General features: G+C 41.6%; 1 protein-coding gene across 5 annotated transcripts in view; it reads right to left on the bottom strand.

The window, feature by feature from the left end:
- Positions 1-546: 546 nt before the first annotated feature.
- The window catches only part of scn8aa (sodium channel, voltage gated, type VIII, alpha subunit a), a 46379-nt gene continuing 22284 nt past the window's right edge, over positions 547-24641 (bottom strand). For 4 of the 5 annotated variants that reach the window (XM_067592107.1, XM_067592108.1, XM_067592109.1 and 1 more), the window contains 15 exons: positions 23285-23420; positions 22809-23047; positions 21307-21480; positions 20740-21096; positions 20111-20584; positions 19347-19464; positions 18548-18702; positions 17816-17989; positions 13069-13191; positions 7336-7620; positions 6906-6959; positions 6631-6768; positions 6425-6529; positions 6013-6283; positions 547-5845 (listed from right to left, as the gene is read on the bottom strand). In XM_067592107.1, coding sequence (XP_067448208.1) covers positions 4686-5845; positions 6013-6283; positions 6425-6529; positions 6631-6768; positions 6906-6959; positions 7336-7620; positions 13069-13191; positions 17816-17989; positions 18548-18702; positions 19347-19464; positions 20111-20584; positions 20740-21096; positions 21307-21480; positions 22809-23047; positions 23285-23420 — 3963 coding nt within the window. In that variant the 3' untranslated portion in view covers positions 547-4685. The remainder of the gene's footprint in view (positions 5846-6012; positions 6284-6424; positions 6530-6630; positions 6769-6905; positions 6960-7335; positions 7621-13068; positions 13192-17815; positions 17990-18547; positions 18703-19346; positions 19465-20110; positions 20585-20739; positions 21097-21306; positions 21481-22808; positions 23048-23284; positions 23421-24641) is intronic. The other variant, XM_067592111.1, reaches the window with a different exon arrangement.

The following is a 24641-nucleotide window of genomic DNA, read 5'->3' as shown; positions in this document are numbered from 1 at the left end:
GACAGCTCCACATCATTTACATACAAATCCACCTACTCTCCAAAAGGGACTTCTTACCCTCCTCCCTCTTTCTGGAAACCAGTGTGAGAGTGGCTATCCCAGCCCTGTTCACATGAAGTTGTGGGGGTGACTGTAATATTATACCTCTGGGCTATTTACTTTATGGTGGACCACAAACAAGAGCATTACAGTACAGATGGACTGCATAATAATGGGGCTATAGTCCATCTTCTGCCTGTGAGGGGGATGTTAACACAGGGCTCTTAACAAATTCAATAAGTCCATTACATTTGAAAGGCTGCCTTTCACGACCCTGTTACCACAGCACCACTCAGCTCCATTTCACAGAATGTTTTGTAATCCACTTGCATCCACATACAGCACCACAAAAGTCAAATACTCAGCACAAAATGGTGACCACTACTTAAAGTGGACACAATGGATCTGAAATAAGCCTGAAGGAGAGTAGAAGACAATGTTTTTGTCTACACTAAATCTCTTTTAAAAGAGCAGAATTCAACATTTCATTAAAAAACAAGACACAAGTTGTAACTGGAAGGCTGCTTTATTGGTAATAAAAAGGTTCGTGCTCAAATGAAGACAATCTTTCATATATTCTTACCAAGAGTCCAAGTGGTTGTGCAACACACCATCATATTGTACTGTATATCCTCTTTTATCACGGTGTCAAATGATAACAACAGTTTAAAAAGCACTTTTTAATTTTTCAGCAAAAAGAAAAAACGCCCATAATAAACCATGCTAAAAAAGAATGAGTCCTATAATCAAATATTGATACAAAAATAAATTTCAGATGGAAACAGAAATATAGAAGAAATAAAACAGAAATATAGAAGGCAAGCTGCTTTTTCACAAGCCAAGTGGGTGACACACATAGCACTAAGAACAGGACATTTTTGAGTTAGCTGTTTTTCTGTTAACATCACACACTGTTGAATATTAAGATGAAGTGGGGTGTCTGGATGATCCTCTGGCAGTATTTCTGAATCGACATCCCTGATTAATGTTGTGCTCACCCCCAAACCCCTACCACCCTCCACAGTTTGGAAACATGATTTTTTTTTTTTCTTTTTCTTTTTTTTTTTTTCAGTGTGGCATCGACATCCAAATTTGCAGAAAAAGCAGAAAAAAGGCACATGCCATTGAGTGGAACACTAGAAACAAACCATTCAACAAAAGAAATGTGAGGATGAGAAGCAAGTACATGATCGTATGCATGTTGAGCTGTAATGGCACTGATGTGTGGGTGTATGGGAAAAAGCCCCTGGGGTAGGTACCGTCACAGGGTGTACGAGGCAGTCAGTCACACCAGCTGACGTCCTCTGGGAAAGAGATCACTGGTAAAGATGGTGGGCAGTGAGGAGAGTCACCTCTGTGTGTGTGTATGTGTCTGTGACTGTGGGCGTGTGTCCTGTATATTCAGTGAAGGTGAGAGATATGACAGTAAGTGAGAAATGTGCTGGTAACATTATCCTTTCATCATGATCAGGCTACAATCCATGGCAAGCAGCTCCAGTAACATCGCAAATGAGCTATTCCCCAACATAGAAGGGTGCTGGAAACAACCAGTTTTAGACATCCACTGAACGTGTTGCACATAAATCAAATGTGACAAACAGTGTTCTTCTGTTTTATGTATATACATATAGACATATATGTATACATGTATATATCTTTTGTATTATATAATATCTATATTTCATTCAATTTCCGTCAACAAAGTGAAAAGTGTCTCAAAAAATCCAAAAGGTAACAAATGTGACAAAGGGCATAGCTGGAAGCCATTCTATATTATTGTTATTATTCATTTTTTGATTATTAGTAGTAACATTTTTAAAATTTCATATTTACAAAAAAACACAACAAAGCATGCCGATAAAATAAAATAATATAATACAATATTTATAGTTTCTCTCAAAAAGTTCGTTCTTTTTCAGCGATTGTGCCATTTACATCATAGCCTGCACTGTACATATATATGTTTTTGTATTTTCTCTTTTGTCTTTTTTTTTGTTTTTGTTTTTTTTTTTCTTTCAAGTGTGAATGTATCATTCTAAAACATTACATCCAAGATGAACATGGGTAAATTGGATGACGTTACTCGCTCCTCCTGTGGTTCTCGTTGGGAATGTATTTGGTTTCAGTGTGCAGCAGCCAAACTGATTCGAGACCTCATATTGTAAACAGACCTCACTTATTGTTACAGACAGGGGGTTCTGGTACAGGCAGTGTTAAACACACCAAATGGCATTAGTGGTGTGATGATGGATGCCAGATATATGTCCAGCCATCCACTTATAAATAGGACCATCACTCCTGTGTAGAAAAGAAATGGCAGGAACATCTAGGGAGGCAGTTGTGTCTTGTCTACCACTTGACAAAGCCTCAGGTTTTTCATGAAAAACACCCACAAAGCTTATTATACAACATAGCTGCGTAAATGTGAGGCCTGCTGATGTTTTATCTCAAAAAGTGTTAGTGTTTCTACCTCGATCTCTGCCTAATTATTTTGAAGCGGGTGATAGCAATTGAAAGCCTGCAAGTATGTGAAAAGATGGTGCGAGCCTGGGTCCAACACCACACAGTGTTTAAGAGGTCCCACAAAAGCACAATGATACACTGACAAACATGGGACTTTCAGCACTCCGACTCAGACCAAAGCACTATTCTCTTCTTCTGCTCTTCTGTTTCTCTCTTGTTCTCATGGCAGTCAGTCTAAAACCCTGAAGGGAGGGGCTTTACCTATTTATTGGTCCACATATGTTATTTATCACTCATCCACCTCCCTGAAATATCACACCAAATCCATTTGATTCTACAGTCCAAAACCCCAAGCCCTTCATGGCAATCCACCTTTCATACATGCTAGGCACGACAAGGCATGTCCTTGTGATAATTCTCTGCTAACTCTGCTGTTTGAGGTGGTCAGTGTCACTCTCACTGATCAAAGCCTTTTCTGAGAATGATTGCATCACAAGGACATCAGAGAAGGACTTCAAGGCTTTTTTTCTAAAGCTGGCAACTCAAAATTGTCCAAAAAGCACTACCTAAGACATCACTCTGGGAAATTCTGATGTGGATCTGACAGAGTACAAAAGAGGAACTGTATTGAAATGAATCACTAAATGTACGGTCTAATGTATCTACCTAAACATGGTTTTCAGCTCTTCCACTAACCAAAAAAAAAATCAAAAAAACATATTTCTGTCCCTTCATACAGCAGTAGAGGGGATACCTTTTGACACTTGAGCACACCAGATCCTTACTGGTGCCAGATATGGATTCCTTGGCGTGAATCATCACCTGCTCTCATTGCTGTATCACTGATGTAAGTAAACAAAGAGATGTAAGCCCCAGATTCAGTTCAGGACTACAGACATGGCCATCCAAATCTGTGCATCCTCAACATGAGGTTATTCTGCTTCCTGTTACTCATACACTCAACACTCTTTCTATACTATTAACATTCAGAGCAGCAAAAAAAAACCTTTTATAGTTTGTGTCGTTAGATGATACAACTTAGACTTTGCCTCTGAGTGCTTACATCCTCCATTCACCTGAAATTTTGATGAAGGGTTGGATTAAAAGATCTGTCAGTTGAAAAGCAAAACTAGTGAAGGGCAGGATCATATGAATATCATTCCCCAGTATTCTATATATTATCCAAAATCTTCATTTTCCAGTTGAAGTTATTGTTATTTCCCCAGTGGACAGCCTCAAACTTAAAGTCAAGCCACTGCAGTGGTCTGAGAATTAGTGTCTTGTGGACTATGATTACTCATGCATGATTCCTGATCAAAACATGCCTTCATGCAAGTCATTTCTATGCATTGAACGAGCACAATAATTATTATTTATCTGGAACTCGGTCTGAGCAAGTCTCCTTCAGCCCAAGTCAAAACAATGACTAATGACCCCTACCCGGTCAGTGTGAAAGCCCATGTAGAAAATGTCTTTTTCAATGTCAGTATAACAAAGAGGAAATGAAAAGACTAGTGACATGGGCTAAATGTTATCTTTTTTGCTGCTCAAATAATGTAAAGATGCAAGTATACTCAGCACAAACAAACAAAAAAATCTTTGTCTACGGTTCTGGGTTTCCCCCTCCCTCGCTAGTGTTTCCTTCCTAGCTAAACTTGCTTGGTTGATTATTGTTTTCTTCTTGATAAAGATGGTAAACGTAGTGTCACAGACCCTCATGTAGACTGCTAATACAGTTCTAGTGGGATCTGTATGATCCAGTCCCGTAGCATTGAAGCTTTGCCGCGGGGGTCCACACTAGGTGGTGGCAGGGATTTTGCAATTCTCCAATCATTTAGCAGAGATTTCTGTGCCTTGGCAGTTGGTCCCCAAAGAAATGTGTGTCATTGACCAGCACACTGTGAGTCACTGTTTCTTATTTGTTCATATTTGTTCCTCATTTCTATGAACTTCGTCACTATGCAGCAAAGTTCCATGGTAAACTGATTGTGTTTGGTTCAGCTGTCTTTGATGACATAAGAAACCACATTGCCTCAGTATTATTTGAGTCTGTAAACATTTTTTTGTATGTTTTTGTTGTTTTTTTTTTTTACTTGCAAATGATCACTTTTTCTACATTTGTTGGGTTTGAGCTCAGAGTCTCATCTCGCTGTGTTTTATTGGATTTTGAGAGTCACTGAACCCTAACACTTGGATTCCCACTCATCTTTTTGGTTTTTGTCCTTCTCTTTCCTGGCCCACTCCTCTTTGTTTTCGTCCTGCTTCTCCTTGTCAGGTTTGGTCACGCTGTCATAAGAGGGGAGAGAGGCAGTGGATGGTGTGCTCTCCTTCTTCTCTTGGTTGGTCCCTCCGTTCTCAAGCTTATTGTTAGTGAAAGTGTGACGCTTGAAGATGATGCCACGCCTGATGAGGTGAGCACGGTAGGCGTTCTGGATAGTTCTGGCGGAGACATCTTCCTGTTTGCGGCGGAGGGTGGTGGTGATGGGTTCATACGACACCTTAGAGGGGTTGGCCGCCACAAAACGCTCCTCCATCTGCTGCCTCAGCATGTCCAACTCACCACTGTCACCCAGCACACGCTTTGTGAAGGCAAACAGGATGTCCAGGCAGTGAATGCGATCGCCGCTCACCATGGGCATGTCCATGGCAATTAGTTCTATAGTGTTGGGCTTTGGCACACGAAGTGGGTGCTCCAAAGCGTCGGCAAAGTCAGACAGCTTGGCAAAAGTGATGAACTGAGAGGCAGTAGGGTCAAACTTCTCCCAGATCTCGTAGAAGGTCTCAAAGTCGTCCTCACTAAGTGGATCAGCACTTTCCTCTGTGGCCACACTGAAGTTCTCCAGAATGATGGCAATGTACATGTTGACCACAATCAGGAAAGAAATGATGATATACATGACAAAAAAGAAGATTCCCACCGAGGGGTTACCGCAGTCGCCCTTCACGGAGGTGCCTGGGTTTTCGAAGTTGGGATTACAGTCTGGTGGGTAGTTGAGGATTGGCAGCAGCAAGCCGTCCCAGCCAGCCGACGTGGTGATCATGAACAGGATGATCATGCTGTTACCAAAGGTCTCAAAGTTGTACAGGTCGTCAATGCCTGCTCCGTGTTTTACATAGCCAAAATTAGACATGCCGAAGATGGAGAAGATGAACATGACCAGGAAGAGCAGGAGGCCAATGTTGAAGAGGGCTGGCAGTGACATCATCAGAGCAAAGAGTAAAGTCCGGATGCCCTTAGCTCCTTTGATCAGACGGAGGATACGGCCAATACGAGCCAACCTGATCACCCTAAACAGGGTTGGCGATACAAAGTACTTCTCAATAAGGTCAGCCAGGAACATACCTGAGAGAAAGGAAAAAGAAACGAAGAATACAGTCAGTGATCAAACTACAATCACTAATCACTTATATGACAAGTGTCTCGTTTGGTGAACTGTACCAGGATGACATTGACCCTGAACTTCTAGAGGTGAAATTCTCAAGTCACTCCATCACTGCTATCTCACTCACCAACAATTGACAGGATGACCACCACAACGTCGAAGATATTCCAGCCATTGGTGAAGTAATAGTGACGAAGGGCAAAAAGCTTCAGCAAGAACTCCATGGTGAAGACTACAATAAAGATGAAGTTGACCCAGTAGAGGACGTGCTCTGTTTCATCCGACTGATCGTCTGTTTCCACCATCATGGTGACCATGTTGAGGCAGATGAGAATCATGATGGAGATGTCGAAGACTTGCTGTGTTACAAAGTCGAACACCATTCCCTGGATCTTGTTCTACAAAGAGAGAGGATACAAAGATGGATTTCAGCTGAAAGCGTCATATGTTGAATGGCCCAAAATGAAATTTTTTTTTGTTTTTTACTGCTGCCTACTAATCTGATTGGTCAAAAGCAGTAATCCAAAAAGAAAACATACCTGTGGTCGAGGAATAGGTTTTTGCGGCTTTTTGGACCCCAGTTTTTTCATGGCATTGTAGTACTTCTTCTGTTCCTCTGTCATGAAGATATCTTGACCTCCAAAGTAAAGGGATGAAAAAAAATTTGGTTATAATCATATTTTAACCATTTAAAATAGAAACTCCTTAAGCAAAAAAGGGAACTAAGAGACAGAAAGCGTCTTATCTTTTTCTTCTGCTGGTTGAAGTTATCAATGATCACACCAATGAAGAGGTTGAGGGTGAAGAAGGAGCCAAATATGATGAAAACAACAAAGTAGATGTACATGTAGATGTTGACTTCATAGTCGGGCTGGTCTTCCACCTTGGTGAGAGAAACAGTGTGGAGGGTAGTGTTGTATTATTATAGACACAACTTAAGTAAGAGCTGCTTGTTCATGGTCTGGCACACAGTGAGATAAATGAGCATTACAATATTTATTGATGAAGTTATGAATATACCTCTCTGGAATCCACAGCTGCATACATAATGTCCATCCAGCCTTTGAATGTGGCCTTTCAATAGGAGAGACATGATTAAATACATTTGTAGAAACAAATAATACCAAGAAAATTATAAATCAAAATAGAAAAAATCCTCTAAGAATACTCAAACTCAAACCGAAACTGATGCATGTCCTGTGGTACAGCTTGTGCATGAAAAAAAAACTAGTACATGAAGAAAAAGGGCATAACACTGAATATATACACAATGAATATGCACAATAGACAGCCTCAGAGCACTGTGAAAGCAAATGAAGTAACAACAGATCCTCAGGTGAAGCACAGACGGGAAAAAAACAGAAAAGTGCACAGGAAAATGAGAAAAGCAACCAGGTTAGCGTGAAACAAGAAATGGAGTCAGAGAGGAGAGGAGGAGCGACACTCTCACCACTTGCAGTAAAGCCAGGTAGCCGGCGCCCACATTGTCAAAGTTGATCTTGACGTTCTTCCACCTGACCTCGGTAAAGTTTTGATGCATGAGGGCCTCACACTGGGTCTTGTTGTTGACCACGTCGACGGGAAAGTATTCCTCTGATGTCTCATTGAAACAGTAGTAGTACTTGCCCGCAAACAAGTTGACCCCCATGATACTGAAAATCAGCCAAAAGATGAGGCAAACCAGCAACACATTCATAATGGAAGGGATGGCACCCACCAAGGCGTTGACTACCACCTAGACCAGACCAGGGAAGACAGGATATGACAGTGTGAGAACCAGGAAACAAACGCAGTTCATTCAACCCCTCCGACAAGACACTACATACTGTTATGGCGTTACACTTAGTCCTTAAAAAAGCTATTCAATCCTTTGTTACAGGCGTTAAGAGCAGCAGTTCAATCCTATTATGATTTCATGTAGCTGAAAATAAGCACTGCCCACCACTGTGATGCGCATACTGAAGTGTGGGGAATTAATGGGAAGGAGAGCTGTATCAGTCCCGTTTTAATTAGAGCAGCACTGATGTGACTCAGAGATGCTCTTTGATCTGCTGAAGCATGCGGCTAGAACTGCTTAAGGGATACACAAGCGCGCGCGCGCACACACACACACACACACACACATGCACACGTGTACCAAGGCGAATATCCATATAGAAAATCTATAAGAATCACATGTTAAAATGTAAAATGTTCAAACATTTTATATAAAACATAAGATGTTTATGAATTTTTATGATATAATAATTACAGTTACTTTCACATAACACAGACTCCTACTATATGTTTTATAGTTTAGTATGTCATACAGTGTATGTTTATGGGCTTAAATTAGGGTCATATGTATGTATTGTAGCTGTGTAGGCTTCACCATATCTGAATGTGTGAAAACATTTTGTATGAATACATTCAAATGTGTGAATGTGTAAAAACATTTGATTTCCATTTAACATTGCAATGATTGGTGATGGATCGCTTGTTAACTAGTCATTCAAGTTACATTTTTACTGAAATAAGTCCACATTTACCTACAAAATGGGTGCTGAATTAAACAGTGGCTCCTAACTTTACTTTATTTTTTAAACATCATCTTATGTTGCTTGTCAGTTGCTTGTTCAGTTGGGGCCTGCTCTCAGGGCCTTCAGTGGACACGCCCCCAGCATTTCAGAGCATCACCATTGGCTATTCAGGAGGAAGTGTCAAATGTGGGACAAAAGTATTTGTACTTTTAGGTTTGATTTGTACTTGTAGGTTTGATTCATAGCTGTAAACTTGGGATTCACACATACAATTGAGTTCTGTGTGAACCTTTTTCACTCACAAACAGATAGACGTGTAACTGCAAACTTTTGTGCTAATCTTTATGCACTCACACATTGGAAATTATTTGTGTTCCTCTTCATCTGTTCACAAACGTTATGCACAGCTACAGATCTCTTTACGGATTCAAAAATTAAATCTATTTGTTCAGATATTTTTTACACATTTGAACATTAGAATTCATTTGATCAAAACGTTTTTACACATTCAGATATGCATTCATATCAGCTAAAATACATATGACCCTAATTTAAGCAGATAGAAAATCGTATGAGAAAATAAACATTACGAGTTCATGTACTGTAAATTATTGTCCTAATATTTTTTCTATAAGGCATTAGCACACACACACACACACACACACACACACATACATACCGCTTCCTAATGGTTGTTTTGTCTTGCTTTATCTCTCCTAAGACTCACGAAAATGTTAAATGTCCCTGTTATTATTTCACATTTATGCATATATATTAAATAAAAATAAATCCAAAATAGTATAATAAACATGAAATAATAACGGAAGCATTTGAGAGTGTTGTGAAAAATACAGTTAATATTATTTGGACTCTGCACCTGTGTGTATGTTTCTACATGTTTACTTCATGAAGCTTAAATAAAAAGTGTTTGCCATACCACTATGAAGTGTCCACTCTTACCACCCCAACCTTAGACAGTCAATATTCTTAATTCTTAATAATTTTATTAAGCCTTTCCATAACTAGCACAACTCAAACAATATAGCATTATAGCAGCAAAATAATCAATTAAATTCCCACCACCACCCCAAAATCTAAACCTTTCTAGCAATCCAATCTGATTTCCCATGGGTTCATCATAGCCAGTAATAAGCTCAGCACATAGTGAACCGCTCACTACCAGTGTTAGGCAGGCCGACCAGCAGCTCTCAGGCAGACAGCTGAGCATGCATGTCTTTGGCAGACTCGTTGGAGTGTGGAGCCATATTCCCTCCTCATTACAGACAGACAGGGAGGAGCTCTAGAGCAGGATTCTCTCAGCGCGTACACGACCTTCACAGGCTGACTCGTGTTGAACGTGGAATCATAAATTTCTCATGTGATGCACGGGGAGCACACTAAAATATTGTGTCATATTTAAAGCACTTAAAGAAAATGGCTGTGGGGCGATATAATTTCAAATATAATTATAGGCCTAAAAAACACACAAATCATAATTTAAAGTCTTTCCCCCCACAGTGTTGTCATTGCACTCGCTGAGAGAATGACTCTTAGCTCATTCTGAGGTACAATTAAACCGCTTTTCAGTGTTTAAAAAAAGAATTAGGCCATGCTGTGTGGAAAGCATTCTCAGAAAGAGGGAAAATGGCTTTCAAAAATGCATAATGTGCATCGGCAGTTATAGTACATGCGTGTTACATGGCATTGTGCAATCTCAAGAACCGCTCAAATCAATAAATAAATAGATAGAGAAATGTGTGGATAGAGAGATAGCGGCTAAAGAGATAATGGCAGAAGCTTTGCTTGTGCGTCTGACGAGCCATTCTGGTATTTACATGGGTAGTAAGGGAGTCTTACAAATATCTACAGCACAATGTGGCTGAGCTGAGTGACCAGCACTCGTAAGCTAAAACAACATTGGTCTGGAGTATGTGTCAGCCTGTTCATAATGAGGACAGGCGACTAAAACAATTGGGGTTCAGAGGTTATACCCAAAGGCCCCATGATGACTAACCCCTAGCAGGTCATTGTCATTTTAAAATCTTTGGGTGTAACTTAAACTTCAGCAGGTTCATCAGGAAAAGGGGTTTTTACTGAAACTGGGGTAAAAGATGGCTAGTGATGGTGTCATTCCTGTACAATGCATTGCTCAAAAAAGATCGGACCGAGATTACAAAGCAGCATCAAGAGAAAGACAGAGCAAAGTACAAAGTCAGAACAGCCCGTAACCATTGCATGTTAAGCAGTGCAATGTGTTCAATTGAAGCTGAACTACTTGCTCGGCGTTGAGTTGAGTTGGCCTCTGCGACGCATCGTGCCGTGACACTCAACCAGCGGAGACGTAAAAGTTCTCAACATTCTAACTCTCCAGAATCTCTTTCATACGGTGTCATCTCTCCATTCATGTACTTCCCTATTCATTTATTTATTGCTTTGACCTCAAATTTTTCAGTTCAAACAAAATTGTAACTCAATTGATGAACATAAACATTATAGTAAAAAACTAATACAGCAGGATCAAATTCCTCAGTTTATTTCCCTTTTGCATTACTGGGCCACCCTCACTTCTCTTACCACATACACCCAGTGAATGAGGTCATTCATAGGGGCACTGGTATTGGCATTGATACGCTATTTAAGCAAATGTGCCATGATTTCCAACCCCAAAAATGACATTATCTTATTGACAGGTCTATTTCCCATCCCAAAATTAACAATTAAACCTATAAAATTTAATTAAAACATTCACGACAACATCCATAAAGCCTATCCAGGGCCTAAAAAGATGTCTGCTCATGTGCAACGCCATCACATTTTAGTCGCTGGATATCTGGTATGAATGAGGCTTCACAATTCATTTACAATCAGTCCACCCACTAGATAATAATTGCACAGGCCTTCTTCTCTTGCTGGTCTGTCATTTTTGGGACGTACTAAAGAAGGGCAACACATTGTCTGTCTAGGGTTGAGAGTGTTGTCCGAACGCTTTTGTGCTAGTCAACCTAATGGGCCTCCACCCAACCAGACCCAGAACTCAAAGTCAGAGTTTAACTGGGCCCGTTGTTGCCTCCCAGTTTCACTTCCTGTGGGAGTGGAAGGCAACAGGAAGCCAGGGCCTGCTGTATGCGCTATGTGGTGCCATGACATGACAGCAGTAATGCCTTATGTGAAATGGCAGCCTAGCATATTTGCTAAGCTTCTGCCTGCACTCCAAAAGAAAGGCATTAAAAATGATTAAAGGTATTCAATATGGACATTGTTGACGGAAATTTAAATTAAAACCTGCCACCAGAATGGACTATTAGCAGATCAGTCGGTCAGATGGCTCGACCCCAAGTGCTGACACCGGCAGAAGCTTAACAAATACTTTCCTCCCAAAGCCACAACACTGTGAGTGTGTGGTTTCTGTCTCAGTCCCTGATGCAGAAAGATCCTGGACAAGCAGGAGAGAGTGTGGTGACCCTCCAGCGGTACGACCCAGCCGAAACCGGGTCGAGGTGGAGTGAGTAGTGAAGGGATAAAGGGGTGTGGAGGAAGAGGAGGAGGAGGAGGAGGAGAGGTAAGGGTGGGGGTGGGTGCTGCACAGTGCTGCACATGTGGGGCTGAGGAGGAGGTGGGGAGGGGCTGAGGTGAAGAGGAGAAGCGCAAACTAGAAGACAGTCCGAGAATAGTGAGAGGTGAGAGAATGAGATCAAGAGAGAAACAAAGAGACAGGAGGGACTACGAGTGACAACAACCAGGTGCAACCTATCACTACCACCAGTCACAGAGACGACCAATCAGATCTGTGTATTCTAGGAAGAGACGGCTGAAGCAACCAGAGGTACTGTCGCAACGAGCACTTAATGCTCTGTAAACCACTGAATCTTCTATTACAAATGCAACAGATTCCTCCGAGTGGTTGTTTGGCAGCCGTCCTGTACATTATGCAGAGTTTTGGTGTGACTGGTTGGGCAGAGGTTTTGGCGTCCTGCGGCTCCCTGGTTCCTGCTGGTTGTTCTCGATGCCAGATGCATTGAGGGATGGTGTGAGCTGGAGGAGGGGGGAGGTTATGGGAGCAGGGGGTGGGAGGGGGGGGGGCATGTGGAGGGGAAGGGGAGGGAAGGGGGGGTTCTCAATTGAAAGCAGTGGTTGAGAATCAGGCCAAATGAAAAGCTAATTATTGATTTGAATGCTCTATGAGATGGCATGTAAGTTTGGTTAGCTTTGACCAATTTGACATTCACTTTGGCCAATTAAGAAGAAACAAAGTAAGATGAAGGAATCAGAATTTCTAGATTGTTACTTATGTGATGAGGCAGCTTTGTAAAAAAAAATTTTCTTGGGTCATTTTTTATTATGAAACAAATCAATTTGTATAATTTTGTTGTTTTTTTTAAGGAAATTCAATTGAAATGCATGTTGTTCTGCTGGCAATACAACTTTACTATTACTTTACTCAGTCTCCCAGCTGCATCATGACTTGTTCTTTCGCTCTAACAAAGGCATGGTACAGGATTGCGCATGGAAAGGTGACTTCTTGGCTTTCATTTCCTGGTTTAAAAAAAATCCCCCAATATTTTGGAGTTTTTTGTTTTCTTAGTTTGTTTTTAGATCAGTTCTAGCATGCTTTAAACTGTTGAATGGGCATGCGGAAGGATCAGCTGCTTAGCTTTGGATCTTACCCTCATCCCTTCAAAACGTGACAAGGCTCTGAGGGGTCTCAAGGCCCTTAGTGTCCTGAGTGATTTAATGGGCCCTAGATCGGAGTAGCCCAGCGCATTAGCTACAAGGCTGACTATAGACACCTACACAAAAACAGAGAAGCAAAAGAGGTTCCAAACTGTTAGAAGTGAGAATATTCACTAAGGAAGAGAGACGGCCCTGGCATAGGCGGAGAGTTGCTTGACATACACACATAAATCTATGCATGTATATACATGTATAATATTGCATTTATACATGTATATACACTGAGAGAGAAGGTCAATGTTTAGTATAGGTTTTATGTGCGTAGTATTTTTAGTTGCAGTAGGCCAAAGGGGTTGTTTGTCTGTTATTTTGGGGCAGTTGACGAGATGTGAAAAGTCCTTTGTACCTGCAAAGAAATTTGTGGTTGAGAGAGAAAGAGAGGAGATAGAGACATAAGACTCAAATAGAGGGTAATTAGGCAGAAAAGAGTGCTACATGATTTAGTAAAGATACAAGCGAAGGGACTGGGAGAGCAGAGGAAGAGGAGTTGGGGAGGGAGGGAAGGAGAGAGGTTACCCTGTAGAATCTGATAAAAACCCAACAGACTTGAGAGCCTTACCCTTGCCCCTCTAACATTGTCTCTCCATGTCGCTCTCGGGCTGAGGCATAAAATCCCATATAATTTAAGACAGACAAACTAACGGAACCTAAGAGAAAGAATACAAGTAAACATGTACAAGTGTGTCATTTTGCAATTTTCTTTCTCAGACATCAAATCAAGTTGTCACACAGTATTTAGAGTCAAATAGGAGAGCCACAGTCACATGAACCACGCACAAGAAACAGGGATGGAGATAAAGGGCAGAGGATATAGTTATTAGCACTGGATGGCACTGAAAGGACAGAAATACACAGAGTACAGTCGAGTTACACACAGTTAACAACAGTTAACAATAACAGCACACAACCTCAAAGAAACTGGTGCAGCCCTGCTCACGTCCAACGGCAGCCACCGAGGTATTGCTGCAGCCAAAGAATGCTTTATAGTGTGTTATTATTGGTTAGAAAACACTCACTAAATCCTTCAATAATGTAGGATTGTCATGTATAAAACTGTATAGGCAGCCATTCACAGCACTGTAATAAATCAATGTAAATTTAGGTAAAGCGGCCTGGATTATGGTTTGGTAACTGTGAATCCCCTATAGCCCTGGGCCATATAGCTGATCTAAGCTGAACACATACAGTATGGCATCATTAACAAAGGAGGAAATGGACGATGGGGAATGTGGTCAATAAGCTGCACTAATGCTCCTTGAGGGGTGGTGAGTAGCTTTGATGAAGTCACCTCAAGTGCGCTGACGACCATTACAGGCTGTCTGCTGCACAGGGGAGCTTTGTAAAGAAGGATTCTCTGGCTGAATGCAGCATTTCAAGATGCAAAATGCAGGAGTGGGCAGCTATATAAGAATTAGGCTTACAGTCTTATACTTAAAATTCAGTTGAATGGAAAGTATATAATTAGTACATGGACACAGGAATTCTAATTCATTATCATCAAGAAGTCTTTTTCTCCAATAACTGCAATTTTCTGGGTGGATGCTGGAAGGACTGAAACAGGGGGAGTACCAGTTCCTTACAAATAAGGAAAATATCAACAGTGAACACATGTGAAAGCACCTCCAACCAGCCACCGACACCAACCGGTCAAACTCACCGCAAGAAGTACACAACATCCAAAGCTTACCAAAGTCACGGAGGGAGGATTGTAACAGGCAAAATCTTCATTTTGACTGGTGCCTTTATCAACATAGACTACAAGAGAGCAACTCTCCAAAGTGGAATCCATCAAAACTACGGAAAGAACAGCAGAAAAGGTGTCAGCGTGGATTCTTCTTCTACTGTAAATGTTGGACAATGTTCAAACATCAGGTCCAGGATGTCCTGGGGAGGGCCTTTATTTAGATTCTGTTGTGATTTTTCCAAGTACTTACTCTTTGGCACTAAGCCCCTATCTACTGTAAATCAATAACCCTGCCTCTACAATATATTAGCAGCTGTGTGCTCTGGCAGCGAGACAGTAAAATAAAGATTTTGCCTTGATCTACACTACAGTGTTTGGGGTAATTGTCACCTTCAGCCTGACCCCTTGGAGCGCCCCCCTTTGGGGTGCCTGGCCTCTGGCCCCCCCGCTGGGCCAGCTGTGTGGTAGTGGCCTCAGTGCCTCAACGTCCTTCTCACAGAGCTCTGCAAGGCAAGGCCAATGACATCTGGGGCTGTGATCCCATGATGACGACGGCACAAACCAAACAGAAATAAAACAAACTAAAACCAAAGGGAAAAACACAACAAAACAATGATAATAATCTGAGTAAAAAAGAAAGATGAGTGGAGTATGACACCTATCAGCCTCACGCTCACACACTTCAGTAGCATTATCTACCACTACCCTATCTATTTTTTCATTCATTAAACAGCAAGTTTAAGATAAATATGGATTTTTATTCCTCCATTTTATTCTTTACTATATTTTACTTTGCATCTCAGATGACGATGCTGCAAAGTTTATTTCTTAACTCATTTAACATTAACGCTTAAATCTCTAACATTACGTTTTTTTTGCCCCCTACCATTCTTTAGCCAAAACATAATACAATACAAAAACATTCTCATAATGAAAATCAGGAAGACACAAATCAAATGGATAACAGAAAGATACAGTAACACAAGGGAAATGAGGAGGAACACAATCACACAGAGTCAGGCACACTCAGAGAAAAATACAGGCCGGTCTAATGATGGTGCCCCCCCTTTCTGAGTCCGTGGCAATGGTTTCACCCCACAACACAGGACGGCAGAGGCACAGTCAGGCCACAACACAACCCAGACTCATCAAGCACAAGTTTTTTTTTTGTTTTTTGTTTTTTTTTTGGAGGGGGAGCGCTAGTGAAGACCAAACTTACCGCCGGCCGCCTGTCACCCACCATCATTACATCTCAGCACAATATCACCACATTCCTGAGGTTACACTTTCAAGAGGGAATGAAAGGAGGACGGGGAAAGAGGGTAGGAGGGATGTCACTCTTTGTAACATGTTCACAACTTGGGAACCGTTGCACCCCTGCACTGTCCCAAGTGTTTGGCTTGACAACACACCTACAGGGAGGGAGTCTCCAATGGCAAAAACCTGGATCAGTACAGTGTGGTCTGAATATACAGTAAGTGCTACAAGTTCTATGTGTGCTGAATGTCAGCGTCGAAAGTATGAAGTAAAAATTGCTGTGTAGTGTTCCTTAAGTAAGTCTTTACATACTTGTGCGTAATTTAAGCTGTACAAACTGTAAAATGTATAAATGCATGAATGTAGAATGCAAGATTTTAAGAATCAAGTGAACATGTAACTATGGGATGTTTAAGTGTATGTTTGCTGCAGGGGGTCTTGGTTACAGGAGCTTAAAATGAATCAACATGGCAACTTCTGGCCATTGATAGGAGTCCATTCACGGGTATTGGCTGAGGTGTTGAACACTGCGGAGAGGTAGTTAGTTCAAGAAGAAAGTCAGAAGTCAGGGAAATTCTTATTCTATCCAATCGCTTGCTCATTGAAAAGTCTTCCATTCAGTGCAGATTACTCCCAGATTCATCATCTATGTAAAATATGAATGCTTAAATCCTCTGTCAGTGGAAATTATCCCCTCATTTCTTCCCCACACTGGAATCTCTCATTGAAACTACACAACCTCACAATCTAAAGTTAAGTCGTCTTAAAGATTGACACAATAAGATTAAATGGTGCTTATATGTGTGACTGCCAAAGAATAGAGTGAAGAATGTTCCCCGTTCTGCTCTTTCAAACTTGACTGACACAAGGAGCAGAGAAGTACACAGAGAGAGAGGACAGAGGCACATATCAAACATCTTACAGGTCAGAGACGCAGGCAAAGACAGCTTTACAGAGACACATCTTTGACACGTCTCATTACTCTGAGCATGACTTGAATATGGCTGCAATCAATAAGCTTGGTTATTGATTGGTTGGTTCTAATTTGTCTTGGCATCCATGCTTAAACAGCTATGTTTTCAATTGAAACAATTTCTTATAATTCTGACTGAAAACATCAAAATTGGCAGAAATCTGCACCAGAAATATTGTTTTCATTCACAAGCAGTGAATTATTCTACATATTCAAGCATCTCAGAGTGATAAAAACCAAGTAAAAAACAGGGATTGTTGCTTGATGGATTTGTAAAAGGTGACTTAGGCATGTGTGCACTTGATATGGACAGACTGATAGCATAGTCTTGTAAAACACTGTCCTTATAACATGAGTAAACAAAGTAGATTTGCTTTCTTCTTGTAAACAACATGCCCTCTCACCTTTTGCATGCCATAAAGCAGATTTTCAATTTTAACCTGATCTTTCAAACCTAACCACACCCAACTGACAACAATAGGGGCAACACTTAAATAGAAATCTAGAAACATCAGATTCTGTATCAATATGATATACGTAGAACATATAATTCAGTTCCTAATAATCTACTGTAGAAAAAGACAAATTACTACTTTGTAGTTACAGTCAAAACAGCAGAAATTAGCATTAGCTTTGCTGTTGAATAAACTGTATGCATCTTTCTACCAATGTGTTGCTGTTGGACCAGGGTGTGGTTGAGGACTATGTAAATGCTCCTCTGCTCTAATCTAGTAAACAGGATCAAGTAAACAAGAGCCGGACTTACATCCACAATGAAGAAGTCCAGCCAACACCAGGCATTCGTGAAGTACTTGACAAAACCATAGGCGACCCATTTCAGCAACATCTCCAGGATGAAGATGTAGGTGAAAACCCTGTCAGCATACTCCAAAATGATCCGAACCGTCTTCCTTTGCTCGATGTACACATCCTCAAAGGCCTGTGGAGAAACAGGAAAACATACGTCAGCTAAGGCGAACCCAGCGAAGAGAAATATTACACCCGAGGATTTACGATTCCGCTAATGAAATTGTACACAGCACTACAGCTCGCTCATAGCTGATCGCTAACAGTGATTTACAGGACACAAAAAAACTGATGTACGTGAAATATTTCAAATAACTGTACAGCTAATGTGGATGTGCAGCAGTTTTTGCTCTTATTTTAGTAGCATTTGACATGCTTGAGAACAATCCCCCTCCCCCCCTCTCCGTCCCCAGAAATAGATCCCCTGTTTGATAAATGGTTCAGTCCATTAATCACCGGCGCCCCTGGCCCCTCCCCAAGCTCTGGGACTGTGCAACCAAACAGACTGCACCACTGATCGACTTATATCACCTCTTCACTGCCACAGACACACACTGGTATCTGTAGAGCACCTTTATATTTAATGAGTCATGAGTTATTCAGTCTTTACCCAATTTTGATTTTCTCAGGTCAAGCAGATGGTGAGTCTGTGTGTGCAGAGAATGCAAATGCTAAAAGCAGTCCTTCTCACCAGGGCACCGCTACTGAGGAGGATCATGAAGATGATGAGGGTTTCAAACCAGTTGTGCTCCACAATCAGGTAGCAGGTTTTTCTCAGGAACCACCAGCTCTTCCCCCAGCCCATAGTGATGTCAACGTCACAGCACTTGTACTTGGCCACACAAGCTGAGGACACACAGGAGGAGAGACGGCATTTGATATAGTAAAATAAGATATTAATGACAGGCTTCAGTCCTGTGTTTTTTATAAATTTTGTTATACTACTGCATGCAGTTTGAAGTCTGAATGTTGTTTTGGATGTGGAACGAATAGCTAGCTTAACCTAGTTTATCTCAAATCCTGAATGTTTCTAAGATCAAGTAGCAACATCACTAAAATGAAGAAACACACCTTATAGTTTGAAACTGCATTCTTAAAAATATGTATTCATACTCAGTTTGAGCAGACATCAAGCTTAAAAACAAATTTCCCTGTTCCCCAAGGAAAATGAGTTGAATTTCGGTGCAAGTTTGTCTGACATATAAAACAAACACTCCCTTTAAGTGTTAAGTTACAAATATTCACAATTTCTATGACTTTGACGGTTTATATATAAATAGCTATCTCTAAAGTTATACGTATTTATTCATCAGTGTATCAGTTTAAGTATCATAGACAGACAGACAGACTGATAAATAGTCTCCATGGGTGAGTGACCCTTCATAATGAAGCTATTCTTCACCCTGCCGCCCTATCATTTCCACTGAGCCCAGGGGAGTCTCTGTGCTGTGGAGTGGAGGTAATGGGTGCAATGGGAGCAGTGGTCTCACCATCTGTCCAACACGGCTCTGGCTCCATGTATTCCTCCACCGGTTCCACCACCACCACCTCCTCCACATCTGGCTTGATGTCGATGGTGCTGCCCTCTGATGAACTGGTTTCATCCAGCTGCATAGATATATGTGTATGAGCACACACACATGCAAACAAACAGAAATATTTCAGTTTCCATTGCAAGGAATCACTAACTAAGTTAAAAGCTGAACTCGTAAAGTCTTCTTGGATCTGTCCGGAAATGTAAAAGTTGCATTATTTCCAAATTGTGTTGGGGTAGTGCTTAAAAGGAAAAACCTTGAGTTGATCACAGCTGTTTTGAGATGGCCATACAGAGATAGAGACCTTATCAATCATGAACATCACATAACATCCACATGAACACTGAAATGGAATATCAAATGGCAGATTATCTTCTCTGAAAGCCTCTAAATGCATTTCGTATAAAGATATAAGTCACCAGATATCATTTTATTACATTGCCTGCCTTTTCCAGCCACTCTAGATAACTCTGTTGTGTAATGGAGTTAAATTAGTGTCTTGGCAGCGCAGAGTGGCCAGCCAGACCCATAGTTTTACAGTCTTGAGAGAGGAAATTGCACCACAAAAACAACAAATGTTGTTTTTGATATTCTGATATTCTAAAAGTAAAAGAAATAATTTTCTAAGTGCTTTGAAAATGTAGTTTTGTTGTGCATTCTGCAGTTTCCAGTCTGTTTTTTTGTCATTTGTGAATAATATGTATCTCGCTCTCACTGACCTCTTTGCTGTTCTCATTGTCCGACTCGCTGCTGAAGTCTTCCGTGTTGAGGTTCTCAAAGTCAGACTCTCCCACAGCTATTGGCACGCAGACGGTCAGGTTTGGGTTGTGAATGAACGACATGTGGTCCTCATCAATCATATACTTGCCCACACTGCTGCCAATACCGCTGGTGGTGCCGTTACCATTCTTGGCATAGTCCAGGTCACGGTTGATGTCCACCCCGGTGTGGTTAGCAATGCAGTTCAGCTTCTTGTCATACATGTCATCCAAAGGCTTCTGCTCATCCTCCATCGGTGGTTTCTTCAGCAGACTGGCCACAAGTATCCGCATCTTCACTTTTATCCACGCAACGCCTTTCTTTATACGCATGACAGAAATCTGTAGGTTGTTGGGCTCACCGTCGTCATCTGTCGCAGCCAAGTTGTCAGCACTGAATGAGCTCAGCAGCAAGGCAAGAAACAGGTTCAACACCTTTGGACACAGAAAAATAAATCAGCAACTCGATGTAAAATGGTAATTTTACATTCTCTGATCTTATTTGATCTTTATTTTGGGCTCAGAGAGCCAACAATTTGCTGAACAAACAGTGACAATCTCTGAAAAACCCTGCCAGTGTGGACACTCACCACCAGGTTACCGATGACCATGACCATCATGAAGACGATGAGGCACATGCCCTGGCCCGCCACCTCCATGCAGTCCCACATGGTCTCAATCCACTCACCGCATAGCACCCGGAAGACGATCAGGAAGGAATGGAAGAAGTCGTTCATGTGCCAGCGGGGCAGCTCACAGTCAGCAGCGATCTTACACACGCAGTCTTTGTAGCTCTTGCCAAACAGCTGCATGCCCACCACAGCAAAGATGAAGACGATGATGGCCAGCACCAGAGTCAAGTTCCCCAAGGCTCCCACTGAGTTACCGATGATCTTGATCAGCATGTTGAGGGTAGGCCATGACTTGGCCAGCTTAAACACTCTCAGCTGGAGTGAGGTGGGTGGAAAGAGTAGGAGGGATATGATTTAGTCATAACATTTTAGCTTCACTAACTTGCTGCTTCACTTCAGTGAGGTAAAATAGTATAAACACACAAAATATGCAACAAAATATGTATACCCCACAAGCTAAGATGCTAACTCCACATGCTATCTCAATTTGGTTTGGCTGAGGGAGGAGCTACAATTAGCATTTACCAATCGGAATGACCGCAGCACAGACAGGCCCTCGACGTCAGCTAGAGCCAGCTCCACTAAACTCAGCGTCACAATGAAACCATCGAAACAGTTCCAGGCCTCCTGAAAGTAGTAGTAGGGATCCATAGCCACCAGTTTGAAAAGCATCTCCCCTGCAAAGATCCCCGTGAACACCTGGCAGGTAGGAACAAGGACAGATTTGAACAACAAATTTTGGTTCAACAAAAGCATGATGGGCAGTGAATCATTACATTTGCGATATCTACTCCATTATCTGAGAAAAATCAATCACAGTATAAATGAGCCCTAAAGTAATAGTGCATATTAATGTGTTTCACCAGAAGGATAAATCCAATTATTTAAAGAGGCAGCACATCTAGTTAATGTGTGTTTGTATGTGTGCCAGCTGCTCTATAGTCAGTAAGGATGAAATGGCACTTCTGATGTCTCCTTAATCATAGAGCCCACATAATGAATAAATGCACAATGTAGGTACGTGTGCGTGTGCGTGTGTGTGTGTGTGTGTGTGTGTGTGTGTGTGTGTGTGTGGGTGGGTGGGTGTATGTGTGGGTGTACGATGACTCATATTGCATCAAGGTGACCTAGAAATTTCCACCTGTACCACCCATTGGCCTTTTCTGGTAAATTATTCTGGGAGAGAAATGGTAAATGACACATTTCTGTGCTGTTTCAATTGTAAATTAATACCTTAAGTTCAAAAACATAGTGGTGTGCTCAGTGGGTAGATTTTGATGCAGTCAACAAACAAACACTGGTGCTCTTGAAGGAAAAGGACTGAAATCTTCAATGTATGAGTGAATGAGGTTTGGTCTTTTGTACGCTTCTTTAAACTAAAATCTTTCCATATTTATGTATACACACACAAACATGGTAAGTGGTTCATAAGTGAAATAGTTAGACTTATTTGCTACTAAATCACTGACACAACATGCAGTGCAGTATGTTAATGACTCTCGGAAAGTAACACAACACTCATAGCTCCAGTGCAGATACACAAATGTGCTCAGATTTACTCAGTTTCCTTGAAAATGCTAATAGTGAAAATGACCAGGTTGAGTTATCCGAGCCATGATTCAGGCACCATTTTAGAGCAGCTCATCGATCAGGCTCCATGAAATATTAATGCAGGCCTCCCACCAACCAGTCAGCCAACCAGCAGAGAGGCAGCCTGGTCCCATTGAAGCAAACAGCAGCTCCACTCAACCAGAGGAGAGAAGAAGGAGCAGAGATAGAAGGCAGAGAACATATGTGTGTGTGTGTATGTGAAGAAATGAGAAACGCATGGATACAGGGAAGCAGCAGCGAAGGGTGTGGGGGGATTGAGAGTTTTTTTTTTTCCTTTCAACTCTGAATCGGCAATGAAAGAGCTGCCAATTATGGTCCCAAAAATAACACTTCTCTAAGAACTGAGGAGAAGCAGAGGAGATTCTTTACAGGTGAATCAGATAAAAAATAAAACAACAAAAACGATTGCCACTCACCAGATTGCCTACAGACAGCATGTCCTCAAAGTCGTTGGTCATGGGGTAGTGCTCCATGGCCATGAAGAGGGTGTTGAGGACGATACAGATGGTGATGGCTAAGTCCACGAAGGGGTCCATGACTATCAGGTTCACAATCTCCTTAATCTTCACCCACTTGGGGGAGCACTCCCAGATCAGGAATGTGTTAGCAAACTTATACCAGCATGGCGGACACTTGCGCTGAGACTCCTCCAGTTCTGAAGACATAGCGCGGATCACACATCAAAACCAAACATACTTGCGTGCTTGAGCATACTGCATGCAATGGTATCAAATGATAGAAATAAATTGTATGCATTGTATGTATCTGGTACTGTTGGATATGCAAAGCAGATAAGCAGGAAATTCATGTCAAACTAATCAACCAATGAGAGCAGCCCTAGTTAAAGAATAATGAGAGAGCAGGTTAAATAGCTGGGTTAAAGTGGCAGTACCCTCCACTAGTGTGTTGGTAATGACGCTCATGACACTGTTGGCCCGCTCTTTCCGCCCAAAGGAGGTATTGAGCTGGTCCACAGACACCATCAGGGAGCCCGACAGCTTCTTCTTCACCTCAACCTCAGTAGTTGGCTGTCAGGAGGAGAGGAAGAATCAAGCACCCATGGAGAGGACATGAACACCATCCCACATCACCACCGGTGGCCGGCGGAGGGAAGTGCACATCAGCATTGGCAGGAAAAAGTAGTTGTGGGTCAGATTTTTGGGGGGGTGGGGTCAGGGCATTTTTCATTCTTTTCTATCTCAATGCTGGTTTCAAGGAAGATGTGTGTATGCTGTAAATGCATGCAGGTCTCAGCCAAAGTGGGAGCAGTGGTCTAGGGCTACTTGACCTAATTGTGTTTGAATGTAATTAGCTCATCCCGATTAAATAATAAATGGATTGTGAGATACTGTGCAAGAACTGCTTCTGCATGAATGCATTTTCAGTCCTGTCATGCAATAATGGAGGCTTTGCTGCCATTGCAATATAATCATTAGGTTACAGCTATTTTACAAAATGTCTCCCAAATCTGGCCATTTTATGTCACTTGCAAATTGATGCTACAATATCTTCCTACTTTGAAACCATACAACTTATATTGCAACCATCAAGTCAAGAGCATTGTAAAAAGATCATATGGAGGCAGGTAGTTCAGATCCATCCATTGTCATGCACGAGCATGCTCCAAGTCAAAGAGAAGGAGAGGAAATTACAGACACCATAGCCATTGTTCTACTTGTCTATGTCATGCTTGTTCTAATTTAGGGTTTAAATCTACCATGCTAACTAGAATGAGACACAACTAATTCACTACTGTTGACCAGGGAGAGTTTGGAAAACAGAGAAAGGTAAAGACAGACAAGGACAGCAGCCCTCCTTAGTTTCTTAAATTACATTATTAAGGCCTGATAGGATGGTGTGTGTTACGTGTGTATCTGCTTTGGGATTATGATCTGTGTATTAGGGAAGCAGATAAAAATGTCTGTGGCTCTACAGTGCTGGTCCCCTCTGTTTCCTTCGCCTCCTATTGTAGATCTACCCACACAGGCTAGCAGAGGACCTGGATGCCTGGAGGAGGAACACATCAACACACTGGAGCATGTTAACTCATCATTATATGCTGTTTGTAAAGCAGTTAACAAAAATGGTGTTTTATTACTGTGTGTGAGCGTGTTAAACAGGAACTTGATGACATCCCGCACATGAAGTTGTGTATTAAATCTTAATCGGGCTTTGATCTATATGCCAAAATCTAATGGGCCAATGGGGAAGCAGAAGAATAATAGAATCATGTCTGTTTGATTAGTGCC

The sequence above is a fragment of the Thunnus thynnus genome, chromosome 6 (assembly GCF_963924715.1).
Source record: "Thunnus thynnus chromosome 6, fThuThy2.1, whole genome shotgun sequence".
Taxonomy (NCBI): domain Eukaryota; kingdom Metazoa; phylum Chordata; class Actinopteri; order Scombriformes; family Scombridae; genus Thunnus; species Thunnus thynnus.
This window is presented reverse-complemented; position numbering and strand designations above follow the sequence as displayed.